The sequence below is a fragment of the Nycticebus coucang genome, chromosome 6, assembly GCF_027406575.1.
Source record: "Nycticebus coucang isolate mNycCou1 chromosome 6, mNycCou1.pri, whole genome shotgun sequence".
Lineage (NCBI taxonomy): Eukaryota > Metazoa > Chordata > Mammalia > Primates > Lorisidae > Nycticebus > Nycticebus coucang.
In genome coordinates, this window is record NC_069785.1 from 114,732,110 (window position 1) to 114,753,677 (window position 21,568).

At 36.0% G+C, this 21,568-nt stretch overlaps 1 protein-coding gene across 1 annotated transcript in view; it reads right to left on the reverse strand.

Moving 5' to 3' along the window:
* Positions 1-21,568, reverse strand: part of RDX (radixin) — a 96,263-nt gene that overhangs the window by 38,036 nt on the left and 36,659 nt on the right. The window contains exons 6-12 of the mRNA XM_053593164.1: positions 20,983-21,066; positions 20,702-20,848; positions 18,312-18,408; positions 16,746-16,909; positions 10,814-10,944; positions 3,244-3,404; positions 1,838-1,930 (exon numbers count right to left, since the gene is read on the reverse strand). Of these exons, the coding sequence (XP_053449139.1) occupies positions 1,838-1,930; positions 3,244-3,404; positions 10,814-10,944; positions 16,746-16,909; positions 18,312-18,408; positions 20,702-20,848; positions 20,983-21,066 (877 nt within the window). The remainder of the gene's footprint in view (positions 1-1,837; positions 1,931-3,243; positions 3,405-10,813; positions 10,945-16,745; positions 16,910-18,311; positions 18,409-20,701; positions 20,849-20,982; positions 21,067-21,568) is intronic.

The window sequence follows — 21,568 nt, forward strand, 5'->3', positions numbered from 1 at the left end:
GCCTACACTAAAAAAAAAGAGAGACGTCTGCAGGTGCCTTCACCAACCAGAACCATAAAGGGTGGGTCTGCCCTACACTTAAAAAAAAAAAAAAAAAGAGAGAGAGAGATTCAGAGCAAACAGAGGTAATGCAAAGTCCTACTCTGAACACTAAGCTGGCACATTACCCAAAGAACACTTTCTGGGTAAATGGAGAATTATCAAGAGATGAAAATTCACTAAAATGTGGTAGCATGCACAGTACGGTATCATTTTGAACATATAAACATATATATTCAAAAAGGATAAAATCCTAGAAAGGTATGTGCTAAACTTTTATAATAGTGAAGCAACCCTACTTTGTAAGAATGTAATTCTTTGTGTATATTTTCTGATATTTTATAATTCATAGGATCTGCATCTGTAATGTTATCTTTTAAAGTTTACATGTGTCTGAAGTTCAGAAATCATCCCAAAGGTATTTGTAAAATTCTAATAAAGAAAATACGGTATCTGGGAGTATAACAGAATTTTATTCCTTCTGTTATGTTATCCTTAGCATAACATACATACATACACACAGATATATAGCGTAAAAATTGTATTAAAATTGTAATACTCCACATGTACCAATAACATTTGTTATCTTGTGTATTGTATCTTGTATCTCCTGTAATTGCAGCAAACGTGATTTGAGTATTAGAATTTTAATAGTTTTTTCCTTTTGTAAAATATTTATAATTTTTTTGTACACACACGCACAAAATTTTCGATAAATCAAAAACCTCCAATGAAATTTAAACTGCTAAAAAGAAAATTTACCTAAGAGTAAAAGGAAATTGTTTTCTGTAATAAGAACATTTTATTGTAGGAAAAAAATCATCATATATATAACTATATAACTTCTTTGGGCAAAAATTACTATAGTTGTATTCAAGAGCTAATGACATCTGAGGTTTGAATTAAATGCTCATTCTCTTACCTTCCTCACCCGTCTACATTTTACACCTGTGTGCTAGACAATGGTGGCTTCACCTTTTTAGGAACTCAATTAGAAATCCCAGGGTCCTCCTCATGGCATCCCTCTCCTCTAATTCATCTTCATAACCCATCGTTGGTTGACTTGCTTTTTAAAGTTTACCACAAATTAAATGTCTCTTAACTCTTTTGTGCCTCTTCATTCTCAATGTCATGTCCTTAGTTTGGGTCTTTATCGCTTAAGTATTCACCATCCCAACCCATCCTTCATACTGATTGCTAAATTATCATTATAAATTCATACCTAAGCATGTTAAAATCCTGTTCTGAAATCTTCTGAGCCTAAAGTCGATAGATACTCTCCAGCACCCTGCCTCACCACACTATTTATTTAAAACCTTTCACAACTGAGTTTCCTATTACCTTACTCACAGGTCACATCTCCCAAGATTTCTGAACCTACCTGACTCTAAGCTCTGGTTGCTCACTGGTCGTCCTCGACTCTAGTGTATACATTCAGACTTCCTCTACTCATTCACTGCTGTCTGAAACGGCCGCTTATTCAATCCCTAACTATGCCCAATCTTTTCTACCCCAAAGTCTAATTTATTACTCAAGCTTAAACATATGTGGGTTTCCCCCAACATGTACCTTGTTCCCACAGAAATTAATCATGTCTTCACTGTTTCCAAAGTATTCCGCTTACATCAATGGATATATATCTACCACAGTACATAACAAATATATGTATCTTAACCCTTCTAAATTATGACAAATCTCATAATCATCTCTATAAGGTCGGCATATTTCCTGGTATCCCGCTGGGAACACAATAACCGTTTAATTAAAGCCAGTAAATGAATAAGGAAATGGTTATTACTTTATGTTGCCACTCAGTAGCTTCTTCTTCCTTTTTCTTCTTGGCTTCTTCTAGAAGTGCAATCTTGGCAGTGAATTCAGCAAGTTCTGCTGCCTAAAATAAACAAGATGGGTACCAAGACTTTAAAAACTTAATATATTCTGATTTATCTTATGTTATGTCAATAAGGCTTTAATCACGTGCTTGGGCTATTTTATGTTATTCCTAGCTTTCCATTTTTAAAAAAGTCAATTATTTCTGTAAGACAGTAACATTTATAGTAGATCCTTGAGGTAATGAGCTAATATGGAAACATTATTATCTGTAGACAAGTAGCTAATCTTGTTTCAGTAGTAGGAACATAAAATATGTAACTTAGGAGTTTTTTTTTTTTAATATCAATGAACAAGCTACTTTCCTAAAGTCTACAAAAGAAAAATTATATTTATATACTATTTTATGCTTTAAAGAGCACTTTGTCAAATAATTTAGTGCTTCAACAATCCTATTAGGTAGTACCATTCCTCTTTTCAAACGGAGGGAACTGTGGCTCAGAAAGACCCAACTGGCTATACCGTAATTCCAGCACTGTCAGAGGCCAAGGGAAGTGGATTGCTTAAGTTCGAGACCAGCCTGAACAAAAGTGAGACCCCATCTCTTAAACAACAACAACAAAAAAAACCTAGCCGGGCCTTGTGGCAGGCACCTGTAGTCCCAGCTACTCAGGAGGCTGAGGCAAGAGACTCGCTTGAACTCAAGAGTCTGAAGTTGCTGTGAGCTATAACACTACTGCACTCTACAGGGGGGCGACAAAGTGAGACTCTGTCTCAAAAATAAAAGAAAAAAAAGAGACCCAAAGTAAATGCCTGAACTATATTTAAATCCAGGATCTTCTAAGTGACATGCCTACTCTATTATACAAAAAAAACAATTTTGATGAATTAGAAAATGGAACATGAAGTATCAACTTACAGCTAAACATAAAACTGCCACCTGGCTTATTATAGGACCTGTTCAAAGTATGAGTTAGAATCTTTTGTTGACAATAGACTGTATTTACAAATAATCTATAGAAAAACATATTCTATTCTGCTTTATTGTAGGTTTTTCCTCAGACAGAAATACAATTTTTAGGTTTATTTCCACTCCTTGTTATTAAGTTACTTTTGTTTGGGGGCTACTTTTCAAAAAGTATCAAACACTTAGTTGAGTTTTCTTTTCTTTTCTTTTTTTTTTTTAATAAGAGGAAGGACTTTATTCACCAGCTGGGAGCTTACAGAATAGAAGAATTCCAAATGGCTGCAATCCCTGACTGGCTCGGTCTTTCCCTTTTTATTGACAGTCAAAATGGGTTTTCTTTAGAAAGTGTACTCCATGCTTTCATTAAATTCTTTTTTCCTCCAGCACAGACCTAGGAAGTCCCTTACCAGCTGTTCCTGGTTCTTCATCTGGTCGGCAGCTTGCTTCTCTATGGCAGACTTGGCCTCTTCAGCAGCCCGGCGCTCCTTTTCCAGCCGTTCTGCTGCTTCTTTTGCTCGTTTCCGTTCCTGATCCAGTTCTAGAGCTTTTCGAGTCTGTTCTTCTAGTTCTGTCAAACACATGTATCCCCGACACACAATTATTAATTACAATTATCACTAAAAGAATAGTAGGAAGATATCTAACCTGCACAGTGTCTAACAATTAGCACACATGTAAATACACATACTCATTTTTTAACTTGACAAAAGCCTTACAATTAAAAACATATGTCACACAATTCAAAAATGCAAAGAAATAAAATGCTCATTGTCTCTAATTATTAGAGAAATGCAAATCAAAACCACCCTGAGATACCATCTAACCCCAGCGAGAATGGCCCACATCACAAAATCTCAAAACTGCAGATGCTGGCGTGGATGTGGAGAGAAGGGAACACTTTTACACTGCTGGTGGGATTGCAAACTAATACAATCTTTTTGGAAGGAAATATGGAGAAACCTCAAAGAACTCAAGCTAGACAGACCTCCCATTTGATCCTGCAATCCCATTACTGGGCATCTACCCAGAAGGAAAAAAAATCCTTTTATCATAAGGACACTTGCACTAGACTGTTTATTGCAGCTCAATTTACAATTACCAAAATGTAGAAACAGCCTAAATGCCCACCAACCCAGGAATGGATTAACAAGCAGTGGTATATATACACCATGGAATACTATTCAGCCATTTAAAAAATGGAGACTTTACAGCTTTTGTATTAAACTGGATGGAAGTGGAACACATTATTCTTAAGTAATACATCACAAGAATAGAGAAGCATGAATCCTATGTATTCAATTTTGATATAAGGACAATTAATGACAATGACACAGTGGGGGTGGGGGAAGAGGAGAACAGAGAGAGAGTAAGGAGGAGGGAGAGGGGTGGGGTCTCGGTGTGTGACACACCTTTTGGGGGCAAGGCACAATTGTAAGAGGGACTTTACTTAACAAATGTAATCAGTGTAACCTGGTTTCTTATAGCCCCAATGAATCCCCAACAATAAAAAATAAATAGGCAGGGCGGCGCCTGTGGCTCAGTCGGTAAGGCGCCGGCCCCATATACCGAGGGTGGCGGGTTCAAACCCGGCCCCGGCCAAACTGCAACCAAAAAATATCTGGGCGTTGTGGCGGGCGCCTGTAGTCCCAGCTACTCGGGAGGCTGAGGCAAGAGAATCGCTTAAGCCCAGGAATTGGAGGTTGCTGTGAGCTGTGTGAGGCCACGGCACCCTACCGAGGGCCATAAAGTGAGACTCTTGTCTCTACAAAAATAAAAAAAATAAATAGGCAGTGCCCGTGGCTCAAAGGAGTAGGGCGCTGGCCCCATATGCAGGAGGTGACAGGTTCAAACCCAGCCCAGCCAAACACTAAAAAAAAAAAAAAACCCTAAACAAATAAATGCAAAGAAATGAAAATCCTTTGTAATTCAAGTTATGCCATAAGGCTTAGAAGCATATAATTTAATTTTTAAAAAATACTGTCTCTAGGGGCAGCACCTGTGGCTCAAAGGGATAGGGTGCTGGCCCCATATGCCGGAGGTAGCGGGTTCAAACCCAGCCCTGGCCAAAAACTGCAAAAAAAAAAAAAAAAAAAAAAAAAAAAAAAAAAATAGTGTCTCTAGTAAGTTTTGACCTCAGTGAACAAATTGCCATGTTTCAGCAATCTACAACATAGCACATTTTGAAGTTTATGTAAGTTTTTACTTATCTGAACTAAGTATAAGTAAACCCAAGAAATTAAGATTTAAAGCAATGCTTACTGATCCAAACTAGAAATTGCAATGTGAGTTACATGAACTACTGAAAATTATAAGTTATTGGTACATGGGGCAGCGCCTGTGGCTCAGTTGGTAAGGCGCCAGCCCCATATACCGAGGGTGGCGGGTTCAAACTCGGCCCCGGCTGAACTGCAACCAAAAAATAGCTGGGTGTTGTGGCGGGCGCCTGTGGTCCCAGCTACTCGGGAGGCTGAGTCAAGAGAATCACTTAAGCCCAGGAGTTGGAGGTTGCTGTGAGCTGTGTGATGCCATGACACTCTACCAAGGGCCATAAAGTGAGACTCTGTCTCTACAAAAAAAATAAATAAATAAGTTATTGGTACATGTCCATTCCTAGGCCAGGAAGATAAATATTAGGAGATGAATGACATGAATTTTCATTCTTAAGTGTGTAGATCATAAAATTAATTATTCCAAAGAGTTGAATAGGGAAGGAAAATATTAGCACAAAACCAGAAAAAAATTAAATGAATTTAGCATATTAACCTTAAAAGCTATTTTGACAATTTTTATTTAATTATAAGATTCTGAGACAGAAGACAACAGAATGCCATCTACTGAGAGAGTGTAACATCTTAGAATGATTCCGCCTACTGTATACTTCAGAAAAAGGAAAAACTGCAAATTTATATGCCATGAGATTTGAAATCATAAGCGTTTACTTACCATTTTTAATTTTATTGGTTTTAATTAAAACTTCAAAAGATAATTGATGTACAAGCCTTTACTTACTATTTTTAATTTTGTTGGTTTTGATCAAAACTTATTTAAATAGGGTGGCACCCATAGCTCAGTGGGTAGTATACACTGAGGCTAGCGGGTTCGAACACAGCCTAAGTCAGCTAAAACAACAATGGTAACAACAACAAAAAATAGCCGAGCATTGTGGCGGGTGCCTGTAGTCCCAGCTACTTGGGAGGCTGAGGGAAGAGAATCACTTAAGCCCAAGAGTTTGAGGTTGCTGTGAGCTGTGATGCCACAGCACTCTACCGAGGGTGACAAAGTGAGCTCTGTCCCCCCTTCCCCTGCAAAAAAAAAAAAAAAAAAAACTTATTTATTTAAATAATTGCAATTAAGACTTGGAGGATTTGAAACAGGTTGGAGAAGAAAAATGGTCCTGTAACTAGGCTTTAAATTAGTGATAAAATAATATAAAAATCTTATGTGGACATTTAGCTATAAAGATGAAATACATACTGTGGATATTACCACAGTTAAATTCTAGGATTCCTCATTAGAATCTGTCTTGCCTACCATTTGGACAATCAAACTAGCCTATCAAACATTTCTGTATGGTTGACTTGAGGTCTAAAACATAAAACTTATGTCTTATCATTTATCCAAACAAGCAAACAACTAAAGAACTAAAAGAATGGTTGTAAAGAGATATTTGAACACCCATGTTCACAGTGGCATTAATCACAATAGATAAAACACAGGCCAGCCTAAGTGTCCATCAACAAAAGAACGCATGAGCAAAATGTGGTCTATAACAAAATGCAATATTATTTAGCGTTAGAGGAAAAGAGTTCTGATATGTCACAATTCAGATGAACCCAGAGGATATTCTGCTAAGTGAAATAAGCTAGTTATGAAAAGCTAGAACACTGGACGGTGCCTGTGGCTCAGTGAGTAGGGCGCCAGCCCCATATAGTGAGGGTGGCAGGTGTGAACCCGGCCCCAGCCAAACTGCAACCAAAAAATAGCCAGGCGTTGTGGTGAGTGCTTGTAGTCCCAACTACTCAGGAGGCTGAGGCAAGAGAATCACCTAAGCCCAGGAGTTGGAGGTTGCTGTGAGCTGTGATGCCACAGCACTCTACCGAGGGTGACGCTTTCTCTAAAAAAAAAAAAAGAAGAAAAGTCAGAACACTGTGTGATTTTATTTATACAGGTCATCAAAATCAGAAAGACAGAAAGAATGGTAGTTGCCAAGGGCTAGGGATAGGGGAGGAATAAGTTTTGGTTTTACAAGATGAAGCGTTATGGAGAAGGATGGTGATGATGGCCATAAACCATTACGAATGTATACTTAATATTACTGAACTGTGCACTTAAAAAGTAGATAAAATGATAAAAATTATGAGTTCTTTGCCACAATAAAAAAACAAAAATGTTTTTAGTCTCTCATAATAAAAATTATTTCTGTATCACGACAAAAGAAAGGGATAAGTCTGGGTTACAAAGTTAAATTCTAAAATAAATATGCACCAATATCTATCAGCTTTTTGTAATAAATATCAATTTAAAAATGATAAATAAGTCTGTTTTGTGGTATACTAAGAATTATACTAAAGTTTAAGTTTTTTAAAATGTTGAAAATGAACTCTTAAAATATCAAATCTACCCTAGTTTTTTCTAGAAATGGAGGTTTTGAACAGTCGCATATCTCAAAAATGACTTCCCTTCTTTCTTTCCTTTCCACTTAAGTTAAAATGGATTAGCAAACTATGGCCCATAGAGCAACCCAATTCAATGCCATTTCTTCTTCTTCTATTTTATTTTTTGGTAAATAAAGTTTCACTGGAACACAGCCCTCACTTGTTTAGGTACTACCACTGCAATGGCAGCTTTGAACGGGTGAGATGGAGATCGTGTGGCCCATATTCACTATTGACATATTCACTACTATTCAGCCCCATGCCAATGTGCTCAAAATCATTAGCATCAAGAAAATACCCAGGTTGAGCATCCTAAAATCCAAAATCCAAAATCCAAACTGCTCCAAAATTGGAAACTCTTTCAGCACTAACCTGATGCTCATAGGAATATTTAGGATTTCAGAGTTTTAAGTTATGAAAGCTTAATCTGTAAGCATGCAGATCTCCCCAAATCTGAAAAAACTTCTAGTCCCAGGCATTTCCGAGAAGGGATATTCAACCTATTTTCTCAGTGCACTCACCAGAATGGCTAAACAAACAAAAGAAATCCTGACAATGAAGAGTGGCAGAAGTCATGGTGAGGATGCAGAGCAAGTGAAATTTCACTCGCTAGTAATAAGAATGAAAATGGATCCAATTTCTTTGTAAAATTAGTGACAGGGTCTACTATAGCTGAGTACACCTGTGACCTACTAATTCAACACCTAAGTGTGTACCTCCCCAAAATGAACATATAAGTACACCAAATGTTTGTGAACATTCATAGCAGACTTATTTTATTAATAGTCAAAAGAGAAAAAGAAAACCCTGGAAATATTACAAATGTCCATCATCAGTAGGATGGAAAAACAGTGGTATATACCTGCAAGGGAATATTACATAACGATGTAAAAGAACATAGCTACATATATGAGGTGTGACAATTAAGTTTACAAATTTGTCACCATGGGTGATGCCCATAGCTTAGTGGATAGGGCACCAGCCACATACACTGAGGTTGGTGGGTTTAAACCTGGCCTGGGCCAGCTAAAAAACAATGACAATTGCAACAACAACAACAACAAAATAGCCGGGCTTTGTGGTGGGCGCCTGTAGTCCCAGCTACTTGGGAGGCTGAGGCAAGTAAATTGCTTGAGCCCAGGAGTTTGAAGACTGCTGTGAGCTATGATGCCACAGCACTCTACCAAAAGTGACAAAGTAAAACTGTGTCTCAATTAAAAAAAAAAAAAAAAAGGATGAAGATAAATAATTTAACAATGATGTATTACGAAAATGTAAAACAAATTGTTCTATTTGATGATTCATTTGAAATAATAATGAATTCAATAAAAAATTTTTAAAAGACAACAAAGTATTAAAAATTTCTACTCAAACAAAAAATTATAGGTTCATCTACTAAATACATGTATCATGACTAGATATGGCCAAAGTTACTGCATTTGAATAAAGATTTAACATAAATTACAAGACAATCATGTAGATTTTAAGACAGCCTGAGACAGCTTTATTAGGAAGAAAGAAAACTCAACACCAAACTGGATGTCCTTGGCCTTAGACGACTGATCTGAAACTGTCTTGACTGGGTGCTCTATGTCTTCCTTACTTTCTATCTTCCTTATAGTCTTTGGTGCTTCTTTACTTGAGTAGTTTTCTTAATGTAAATCATTAATATTTTTATTATATGCCCTAAATAAATAAGATCAAAAGATTTAGTAAGCAACTATTTTCTAAAAAAAGATACTATACATATGATAAGATGCTATGATTTAATCTTTTCTTTCAAATCAGATCAGCATCATAAATATTATGTTAGTTACTTTAGTATAATCCAGGCTTTTTACAGTATTCTTCCTCTGTAGTACTTATACTACAGACGACATTTTGTATATATTAACTCACTTTATTAATATTTTCATGTGTAATTTCTGCCAAATATACAGCTTTCATTCCCATGAACGCTATTTATTTGTACTCCTAGAATGCAGCACAAAGTAAGCCTTTCAACAATGTCTATTCTGACTGATGAGAAAGGCAACTAGAGTGGTAGCAACAGTACCAGGTTGGAATTTGGGGAAACAAGCTCTGGCCACATTGTGATCTGCAAAGGCTTTCCTACTCTTGGGTTTGAAATGAACTAGTTTCTAGTTCCTTTATGATTCTAATGAGTCAGAATAAAACCTAGGCCTCTTCAGTTTCTCCTCTTAAAATTATTATTTCCAACCCTCGTGTGGATTTATAGCGATCTTTGTGACTTGCCCCTCTGGCTATCCTCTTACAGTAATTATTCTACCACACTTCTTAAAGACCCTCTCCCCACCCACGATGGTAGGCTGGTGTAAGAAGTGAAAATAAACCTTGTAAAACCACATGTTGAGTATTCCCAATGTAAAACTCTGAAATCTGAAGAGTTCCAAAATCTAAAACTTTTTGAGTGCCAACATGAAATCTCAGATTTCAGATTTTTAGACTTGGGACACTAACCAGACAACACGAATATTCCAAAATCTGAAAAAATCCAAAATTCTCAACGCTTCTGGTCCTAGCATTTTGGATAAGAGATATTCAGTATGTATTGGCTATTACCAATAGAAGTGAATGGCTGGTTCTACAAGTTGTTAGCAAACAGGTAGTAAATCTAATTCTATAAACAGTGTGTCATACTGATCCCAGTGATCCCATTTTGCTCAATAGTTTTTTTTCTCCCTCTCTCCACTACACGCTGTGTGAAAGTAGCATATTCTAAAGTTCACATAAGCCAGACATTACAAATCCAGTGTATCGTTTCCACATACGTAGCATTTTGATTATATACTGCCTAAGAAGTTCTTCCAAACATGTTCCTCAAAATAAACAAAAAACGCAATAATCCATGTGCTGTGTATTTTCCAATACACTGAAATAAAGTCTTTCCTATAGAGTTTGGTTCCTCAAAAGTTTATATAGTTAGAATAGCTAGCTGAAATTGCTTTAAAGTATTCAATTCTCCATAAAGTACTTCTGCCTTAAAGTATTTTTGTTTTTTGTTTATAGAACCCTGAACAATAGGTATAAATTAATATATATAGTCATTTATAATATTTAAGGAGTATACCTAAAAAAACTGCATTTTAAATAAAGAGAAAGAACATGAACATTATAAAACTAAATGTGCTTTAGTTAAACAGGCTTATGATGTGATTCCATCAAGTATCAATTTAGCAATTAAATACAATTATCTTATATAAAAGAAATAAGATTTATAAGATTTAATAATAGGAAGGAAATACAGTTATCTGAAAACAGAGCAATAATTTTGAATCCATTGTAAAAAAGAAACTTTTACCTTTCTGGGCTTTCAGGGTCTGCTCCTCAATTTGCCGTAGACGTTCCATTAGCTCTTCCTTTTCACGTTCTATTCTTTCCTTTTCCTTTTCTGCTATTTCTCTTTTCTTCTTTTCATTCTCTAATTGTGCCCTTAAAATAAATTGCAATTGCCAAAAATAATCAGACAAAAATATTCTCGTGTGAAACATAACTACCAATTGTGAATAAAATAAAGCATAAGTATTTTAGCAGAATTTTCATTAAATTCACTTGTTTTCAAAATAGGGTATAGTTAAAAATATAGGACTATGCTATTACATGTACTCAGGTGTACATATATGTGCTGAGTTCCAATGTGTTTCTTATAGTGGGGTCACAATGAAGACAGCTGATGACTTTTTAAAAATAATAACAACATGACATATCAGGAAGATTCTAAAGGGACAAGTTTAAAAAACTGTTAGGAAAGTGTAACTGACAAATACAACATATCACAGTGTATAAAATATGTTAAGGCACACTTGAGGGAAAAATTAGATTCGCCATTTATTTGCACACAGGATGAATTCTGAGGACAAATTATATGTCTACACCAAAAAGATTAACTATAAAGTTGCTATACCCCAAGAAGATGCTTTCTTTAGTAGGAAGCCTCCACTGGGGAAATAACAAAGGCTTCAAAGGAGCACACAGGGAAGTATCTTAAAACAGGAAAATAAGTTGGGAGGGCAACAATTTTCAATCATTAAAAATAATTTAATACAAGTTTAATTTCACGAGTCATACCCATGTATGCCTATATAAAAGATGACAAATCAGTTTCCCCTCCTTTGACTGCCCTTGGAATGACAAGATGCAGCTAAGTACAGCTCAGTGGGAAGGAAGGCCTTCATTATCTGGCTGCATCTGCCACAGGCCTGATGAGACTGTTTCTTTTAAACAGAGCCAAATTCTTCTTTTTTTTTTTAAGTATCCATAATCTTAATTTTTTAAAATTATTTTTTATTAAATCATAACTTTGTACATTGATGCATTTATGGGGTTCAGGGTACTGCTTTGATATACAATGTGAAATGTTTACACTGAACTAAGTAACACATCCATCACAATTATACTCATTTCTTAATAGTTTTGAAATGTACCATTGCATCATGTACATTCACCAAATGACTACCAAGAGCTTACCACAGGTTAGACTCTACGTTGGTGGCCAAAATATGAAAAGGAATAAAAAATCAGTTAAGAAATTGTGTTAGCACACAGTATTTTCTACTTAATCAGTATTTTAATCAGTATTCAAATAACATTAATAAGAATGATTTTCTTTAGTTTAAAAAATCAATTACAACTTCATCTCTTAAATGTATATGAGTATGCTTTAATGTTCCACAGAAAGACACCACCGCCACCTGGTGTGGACTCTGAACTTCAGGCACAAAACCATGTAGTTTCTCTAGTCACTAGACAATTCATCAGCCAAGTTTCACTACCAAATTTCCCTTATTTTACAAACCTAAATCCTAAAATTCCTGCACCTCCTAAATACCCATCTGCCCACTAACACACATAAGAGTGTTCACCTTCGCTGCAGAGTCAGCAAGTCAGACAGACACCATTAGTGACCACCTAGAGCACCAAGCCCAAACAAAGTTCAAGGGTCACCACACCTCCCTCTAGATGAATGCATCCTCCCAGGAGTTAAGAAGCTAGGGCCTAGAGCCATGCACGCACACAGAACTCCACCTCTACAGGCAGTAACTATACCCATCTCTTTCTCTTTACCCTATTTCCATTTATCAAGCATATAAAAGCAAAGACATTTAAGGAGCTGGGAGCTTCTACTCCTCTGAAAGATATGAATTCAAGGAAAAGTTTGTGTTTTTCAACTTCTCTGGGCAAAAGAAGGACCTGGCAGCCCTCACAGAAGCTGCTTCCCTTTCTGTGTTCTCCAGATAGCTAAAACATCAGGTTTCCATGAAAGCAAAAGCACAGTACTTTTCAACTAACTGCCAGTATGGTCAAGAGGTATCTGCTCCATACCAGGTCATCTGCCACCCTGGGGTGCTAATTAGCTTGTCCCAGCCACTCCCCAGCCTCTGTGCAATTACACCAGTGCCACCACGGTTCCCCAAGACAGCTGTCTTCCTGCAGCCCTCCCCAGACCCCAAGACACTTCTCAAGAATAAGCACTGCAGACCAGACCTCAAACCTGAAGGCTACAATCACACCCCACCAACTTGCAGCCTTCCAGATCCAGCTCTGGCACACGTGGTCCCTTCTGGAGATGGGGCTGGATTTATTTAGCTTCTTTTTCTTCCTTCAGAAAGGGAAGTGGAAGAAATATGGAAGTAGAAAAATAAAGACTTGCTGGCAAAAAGGATTATCTTCCTACTTATCTGACTATATTTAAAACATTTTGCAAAGTTTACTCTTTGCAAAGTGTAATACTCTTGTGAGGCTTATGGCTCACATGTTACAAGAACCCTCCTCTGACTACAGCCAGCACCACCAAACATTTCACTCAATTAATTAATACAAAGGCTTTTGACTCTCCCCATCACTAAGTGCTACCTGGTTTTTGTAGGCCTGTCTTGCTTCTTCCTAAACCCTATTCACTTGAAGAGGACTAGCCTGGTCCACACACTGGGCCTGAGGCATGCCATCTAAACGTATTTTTCCCCTCTCTCAAACCCTCAAGCCTATTTATTTCAAACCTTCAAGACTTAGTGAAGTTCCACTTTCCCCATGAAGCCTCCTGGGATTACTATAACCACAGATGTTGATATTTTTATTTAGAGTGTGGTTTTGGAAACACTCACTTCAACTAGTTATCCTAGTTCAAGGATATAAATAACATTAATAAACTATCAATTCTTTGTACTAATATGCAAAAATAAATTATTTTATAATATTTTACATTAAAAGAATATCAAATGGGTCCAATTACATTTTTTCTAAAGTAAATATTAAAAACTAACATATTCAACTTAGGCTAAGCATTAACTGTATTAAGCATTATTATAATAATGGCTATTTATCAAGCACCAGTCACTTTGCTAGATGTCTGTGTACCACTATAATTAGATCTTATACAAACCCTTGAATGTATTATTTTCATTTTAAGAGCAAGAGAATAGAGCATCAAAAGTGACTTGTTCAACACAGATAGCTACAGAGCCTGTGTTCTCTGCATGACACCAGCTGTGTCCTAGTGATATCAGCATCCAGTCTTGATACAGAACATTCCATAGCTGAAACTGGCACATGTATCTGACTCCCAGTTGTAAACTTGACACTCTCAGCTTTTAAATGTGGTAATAATTTTAGCCATACAAAAATGTTCAGGAATTACAGATGGAGTCATTTGATTTGGGTACAAATAACGTAAGAGCAAAGACTACAAGGAACAACCTATAACATATAAAGTCACTCTCATCACAGGAAACCCCACAAAAGTTACGAAGAGTTACAGGAAGAAAATATGACTACATATACCAAGGTATTATAAGGAAAGAGACCTCCTTGCTACCCTTTCTCAATGACTGTTCTTGCCTGAGCACAGGCAGCATACTTTTTAGCATTCCCCAAAGTATGGCTGCTGGCTACTTTGGCTATGGACTTGACCAAAATTATTTCTACATAGACAGAAGCCATTTCTCTCTCTCTCTCTCACCTGTAAAGCAGGGACCATACCTAGGTGGCTGGAATAATATGTATATATCACCTTCTAGGCATTCAAATAAATTAAACAATTACTGATTTTTTTTTTTTTTTAAACAGAATCTCACTATGTTGCCCTGTATAGAGTGCCATGCTGTCACAGCTCACATCAACCTTAAATTCTTGGGCTTAAGCAATTTTCTTGCCTCAGCCTCCGAAGTAGCTGGGACGGCAGGCACCCGCCACAATGCCCTGGCTTTTTTTTTTTTTTGGTTGTAGTTGTCATTGTTGTTTGGCAAGCCAGGCCTGGATTTGAAACAGCCAGCTCCGGTGTATGTGGCTTGCGCCCTAGATGCTGGGCTACAGGCACCAAGCCAATTACTGAATTCTTACTGGGTACAAAGCAGTACAAATGAAAAGTTGTAAAATTCAGTCAAGAGAAAAATGATGGACTATTGTGCCAATAAGGAAACTTGTCTTTCACGTCTATCTAGGCCTTGAGTAACTAAAATATAGCACCATCATCAAATGGTACTAACTAAACATACCACCTATACTACAAGCCACATAGCCCTTCTCTATGTGCCACAAAATAAAAGAAAAATAGAGAAATATTTTTATGGATATTAGACAAGTAGGGCAGACAGCTATAATACAGAGGGATGAATACAAGATACAGGAGCTGTACACAGAGTAACCTTTCATTTAACTCATGAAGACCTTAAAGAGACAGTGAAAGCTTTATGAGAAAGATGATTTAAAAAAATAAAGGCTATAAAAGTTTTCCTTTTGAGAGATGCTGAGAGACTATGATAGATAAGAATATACTGTATGTAAAGTGTATTTACTTATTTATTTGAGACAGGGTCTCACTCTGTCACTCAGGCTGGAGTCAGTTGCATCATCATAGTTCACTGCAGTCTGACTCCTGGATTCATGGGATCATCCTGCCTCCCAGGTAGCAAGGATTGCAGACGCATGCCACTACACCTGGCTAATTTTATTTTTTATAGAGATGGGGTCATCATAATGTCAGCTTAAGGCACATGATAGCAGTAGAAAAGGACAGAGTCCTGTCAAAGTAACAATCCAACTTAGTGTCTTTAATGGTGAGATCAGTATATATAACAGGTGTTTTATTAGGTAGTTAACTTCTCTGAAGTAGATAATGTGAGTTAATATCATAAAATAAAATACCCAAATTACGTAGAACATTTAAGGAAAAAAAATCGTTAACTACAAACCCTAAAAATATTGTAGTAAAGTAATATCCAGCAAAAGGCCTACTTAATTACTAAATACAAATTATGTTATATCCAGCATGTGTAAAATATGTTTTTAGCCCTTCAATTTTTCTTTTTTAGAACTCACTCTATTTCTTGGATTATAATGTTGTTCTATTAAAGACTTTCTCAATTAAGGTAGTTTGGTCTCTAAATTTTTTCAAATAAAGCACAAAGTTTAAATTAGTTAGAATCAGATCTGGGAATTATATTGTTGGACCTGGTAGTCTGGTTCTAGAGTCAACAGGATTTAACATCATTCCACTTTTAAAACTCTTAATTTAACATACTCAATGATATCTTTTTTGAGTCTAAGGGAAACCCAGTTAAAAAGATCAGTGTCTTTGGCAAGGAACACTGTTACTATCCTACTCTGTACAGTGACTTCTCAGCTGGGTTCCATGACGTCACCAACATTTTTCAAAGTAAAATATTCACCACATTCTTACCTTGAAAAATTAAGAAATATAATAGGCAAAACAAATTTGTATACATGAATGTCAAAACTATTCAAAACAATTCTGCCAGTGAAAAGCAAGCACAAGAGAAAAGCACATCTATTAAGTCATGACAAGCTATTTTCTCAGAAACATTATCAAATATTTCTAACTTGAAAATTATATATTTGTTTTAAAGTTGGACAGAGTCATGAGTACAATGAAAATCATGTAAAAATGTAAACTAAGAGTATATTAAAGAAACTGAACAGTCTCAAGTTTTAGATATCCTATTTCCTTCCATTAAAAAGGAAAGGCTGCAGACTCCATAAAAGGAAAGGCTGCAGACTCCATAAAAGGAAAGGCCGTAGACTCCATAAAAGGAAAGGCCACAGACTCCATAAAAGGAAAGGCTGCAGACTCCATAAAAGGAAAGGCTACAGACTCCATAAAGGAAAGGCTGCAGACTCCATAAAAGGAAAGGCCGCAGACTCCATAAAAGGAAAGGCTACAGACTCCATAAAAGGAAAGGCTACAGACTCCATAAAAGGAAAGGCTACAGACTCCACACCTTTCCAGCTGCTTCTGGTGCTTCTCCTCCCTCGCCTGAGCCTTCATCTGCTGCACTTCAATGGTGTCAGGCTTCCTTCTTCGCATGTACAGTTCATGGTTTCCCATACACAAGGCCAAAATCCTCTTATTGATTCTCAGACGAGGTGCATAAAAAACAAAATCCTAAATATAAAATATTCTGAATTTAAAAACTTCCTCAAGGACAGTGTCTCTCACAACAATCTATACTATAAATTTCAACATGAGGTATGAATTCTGATATACATTACATATAGTTTGAGAATCATATAATTTCTTAACTCCCAGTAATTATGGTGTACTTTCACCTAACAGGTTCCTCACTTTTTTTTTTTTTCGTAGAGACAGAGTCTCACTTTACTGCCCTTGGTAGAGTGCCGTGGCGTCACATGACTCACAGCAACCTCCAACTCCTGGGCTTACGTGATTCTCTTGCCTCAGCCTCCCGAACAGCTGGGACTACAGACACTTGCCACAACGCCCGGCTATTTTGTTGTTGTTGTTGCAGTTTGGCTGGGGCTGGTTTGAACCTGCCACCTCAGTATATGGGGCCGGCGCCCCACTCGCTGAGCCACAGGTACTGCCCGGTTCCTCACTTTCTCATGCCCCACCAGTTTTGTCCTATCAATATGTTAAATGTCATTTATTCCTTTCTGTTCTCCAAAGTAACCATGAACACCGGTTCCTTACACCTCAGAAGGGTGTTCATGGGTTTGCTTTTTGCCACTAGTGTCAAAACTGGTCCTTTGTTAATGGCTGTTGAATCCTTTTTAAGCTGGAAATGTTCTTCTCTTTTATTTATTCAATAACTAACAAGAGTTAGGATATTAGAGCCTACATGACACTAGAGAAATTTAAAAAAACAATTTAAGTAAAAAGATTTCTTAAGTCTTAAAATTACAGAAACACAAAATTCACTTACATAAATGGAGTTAATTTAGAATAGAGTTACCTCTACCACATTTTAGCCACCAATAAACAGTTTTGTTTTGTTTGAGACAGAGTCTCACTATGTTGCCCTGGGTAGAGTGCTGTGGCGTCACAGCCCACGGCAACCTCAAACTCTGGGGCTTAAGCAATTCTCTTGCCTCAACCTCCCAAGTAACTGGGACTACAGGCAACCGCCACAACATCCAGCTATTTTTTTGTTGCAGTTCTCATTGTTTTAGTTGGCCTGGGCTGGGTTTGACCCTGCCAGCCTCATGTATGACTGGCACCATAACCACTGTGCTATAAGCGCCAAGCCAAACAGCTTTTTTTTTTAATTGCTTCTTCAGAATAGTGACTTTTCAATTACCTTCTAATAAATATTAACTACATTTTAGCTGAATCTCAGTTAAAATAAAGCTTTAATATTTATATCTTCTAAAAAATTAAAGCACATGTTTATTAACATTATTTCATCACTGAGAAAGCTGAACTTAAAAAGAGAATGTTCTTCAGAAGCAACTCAATGAAGGAACAATGCCATTCTTCAAGTGACATCACAGGAAAGTAGCAGATACTTGAAGAGTTAATACATAAAACATTAAAAATTTTTACTTACGGGTGCCTTTTTGTCAATTGGCTTGATAACAAATTTTTTGTCATTAAATGAAATATTTCTGATTTCACTCCAGGGAAAACCAATTTTAGGTGTTAACCTTAAAAAACGAGAGCATCTCTTTAATTAAAGGCAGAAAACAATGGACAATATTCATAACAACTTTCTGGTACCAGCTTAGCTGAATGATCAGTCTTAAGAGTTTCAAGTTTTCAAAATGTATTAACTTAGTTTTAACACACAGTTGACATTACATTTTAAAGAGAAATTTGATAAATTCAATCACAAAACAATTATCCAAACATTTCATAAATAAGCCATGCATCTTAAAAATATTACAGTTGTTTTCCTAAAATTACCTTTGAAAACTATCTGGTGACCACAGTGTATAACTGAGCCTTTTGGAGTTTGCACTACTTCTAGTTTTTACTGTTTGGTCTCAAGCTACTGCAATTATCAGTTTAAATATGTTTAAAATTGGGGGGATGGGGGGGAATAAAGCCTTTATAACTTCTCATATGAATTATGGATACAAGTTACCGAAAAAAAAAATATTACTTTCCTCCTTTGTTGAAAAACATTGGGGCCAGGATGGTGGCTCACATCTGTAATTCTGGCCCTTTGAGAGTCTGAGGGAGGAGAATTGCTTGAAGTCAGGAAGTTTGAGATTTGCCTGAACAACACAGCAAGACCCAGTATCTTTATGAGAAATAGAAAAAACAAGCCAATAGCCAGGTGTGGTGGCCCGTGCTTATAGTCTCAGCTACCTGGAAGGCTGAGGCAGATGGATCATTTGATATCATAGAAGTTAGCTATGACACCACTGTACTCTGGCCTAGGCCAAAAAAAATCCTAGGATTGAGATTGAAAAAAAAAACAAAAAAAACTAAAGTTTGGTTATTTCTGAATTTACTAAAAATATTTAATTTTCAATACATTAAGATAAATGTTATGGTACGTGAATTATCTCTCAACAAAACAATTTTAAAACATTCACACACAACTGTTTGGATAAATGGTAGATCTAGAATTGAAAACTAATATTGCACAGTAATTGCCTCCTTTTTAACATTCTACCCACAAAGATATAGGGAATCAGATTGAACTAAGTGCTTTTATTGTTGCTTTTTCATATTATTTTACATTTTTGTTTCTGCTTTTTCATATTGTTTTCAGGCTATCCATCAAATGCATCAGCTAATAACAACAGTAAGAAATGACTGTGGTACTTCTGCGGGCCAAAAGATAGCATTCAGCCAGGTTTCTGATATAAAGCATAAATTTTTACCCATTTATATTCCTTTAAATTCTTAAGCAGATTAGATTCTTCAACACATAATTTTTTCTACATAAAACATTCCTTACTCAAAGATGCATGCATTCGCCTGCCCTCTCCTGGCCACCCAATGAAATGTGTCAAAGTAATCTGCTTTCAAAGGAGACTGCAGGAGTATCAGATGGTGTTTTTTAAGGTAATGTTTGTGTACCACATGTACATGATACTTCGAGAAGTTCTAAAACAACTGCCTCATTTAATTCTTGTGACGTGAACTTGAGAACTAATACAACAATGTTTAAAAGAAAAAGATTCAGTCCACAAAAATTAACTTTGAACATATTTTTGCTTTTTCAAAAATTTTAAAATTCTCTTCTGAATGATACTGTTTTGTAGTATCAAATTGAGAAAATATTAGTGTAAAAGTAGTAAAATGCTCTCTTTTAGAGTCATTATATATGCTTTGAAGTTAATATTTTGCTAGATATCTGTAATAATAAAAGCTAAAATTCTGGAGTCAACCCAAAATAAAGAACAATGCTATAGGAGAAGGCAACACTGGCAGAGACTGGGATGGTTATGTGGCCTGATAAATAAATAAGACAATTGGAGCTATTCCTAAAAAGCTCTGTAAGAGTCGGACATGTTTTAGATTGTATTGTATATATATGTATATTATCTATATATAGTACATAACACAATGTTTTATATATTTTATATACATTATACTGTATATACATGTATAACACAATACTGATAAATTATATATGTAAAATATATGATTATATATGAATAAGAAATACATTTAAGGAATTAGGCTTGGTGCCCTAACTCAGTGGTTAGGGCACCAGCCACATACACTGAGGCTGGCAGGTTAGAATCCAGCCCAGACCTGCTCAACAAAAAAGACAACTGCAACCAAAAAATAGCTGTGCATTGTGGCAGGGTGCTAATAAAATAGAAAGACAATATCTATAAGTTTATGTGGCATTGACTAATCTTTTAATTTAAAAAGAGCAATAACAGGTAATCAAGACAAGAAACAACTTTTGCAGAAAAGTAAAGCCATTTAGACTACTGAATAATGACTAGTTCACTGTGCAACTAATTTACTTACTTGTCATCATGCTCATAAATATTCAGACCCAAAGCATCAACACCTAGCCATAATTCAGTCCCCTTTTTATTTTTTATTTCAAAATAGTTGACTCCATACATTTCCAGATCTTGTGCAATCTTCAGGTATTCCATCATAGAATCTTCCCTGTTGAAATAAAACTAAATGTAATATATATAAGTAGGAGTATCTAACACCAAACTAAAGTTGCAAAAATATCTTGAATTAAATACAATTGAAAGCTTTATATTCACTCATAGAAGTCACAGCTACCTAAATACCTTAGCATTCCTCTGTGTTCTTCATGCCAGTTCTGTATTCTTTCTTCCCACTGTTCTTTGGTTAGTTTGTGTTGTTCCAATACACTAAGGAGAAAATTAAAAAATCCATCATGATGCTTTTGTGATTCAAAATCATTATTCCTTAAAAGTGTAGAATCCTTTCAGTCACTTGACTTAGTAGGTTGTCATACAAAGTAATACACATGATAAAACTGCTCAGAACTAAATACATACACAGATGAGTACAAATAACAATGTTATAATCTGAATAAGGTGGGTGGATTGCACCAATGTGCAATCTTGGCTATCATATTGCACTATAGTTATAGATGTTATCATTAGGGGAGACTGAGAAGATACATAGGATGGATCATTTTTTATGATTGCATCTGAATAATAACTATCTCAAAGTTTCTAGGATCCTTAAGTTAAATAATACATGTTTCAAAAATAGTTATCATAAACATAGTTTATAAGAATCCAAATATTTCAAATGAAAAAAATGTTGGATCAAAATGGCTTTCTCTTTAATAGAGAAAAATTAAATAGACTGAAAACAAGAATTTAAGGGCCCTAATTCTTCCTT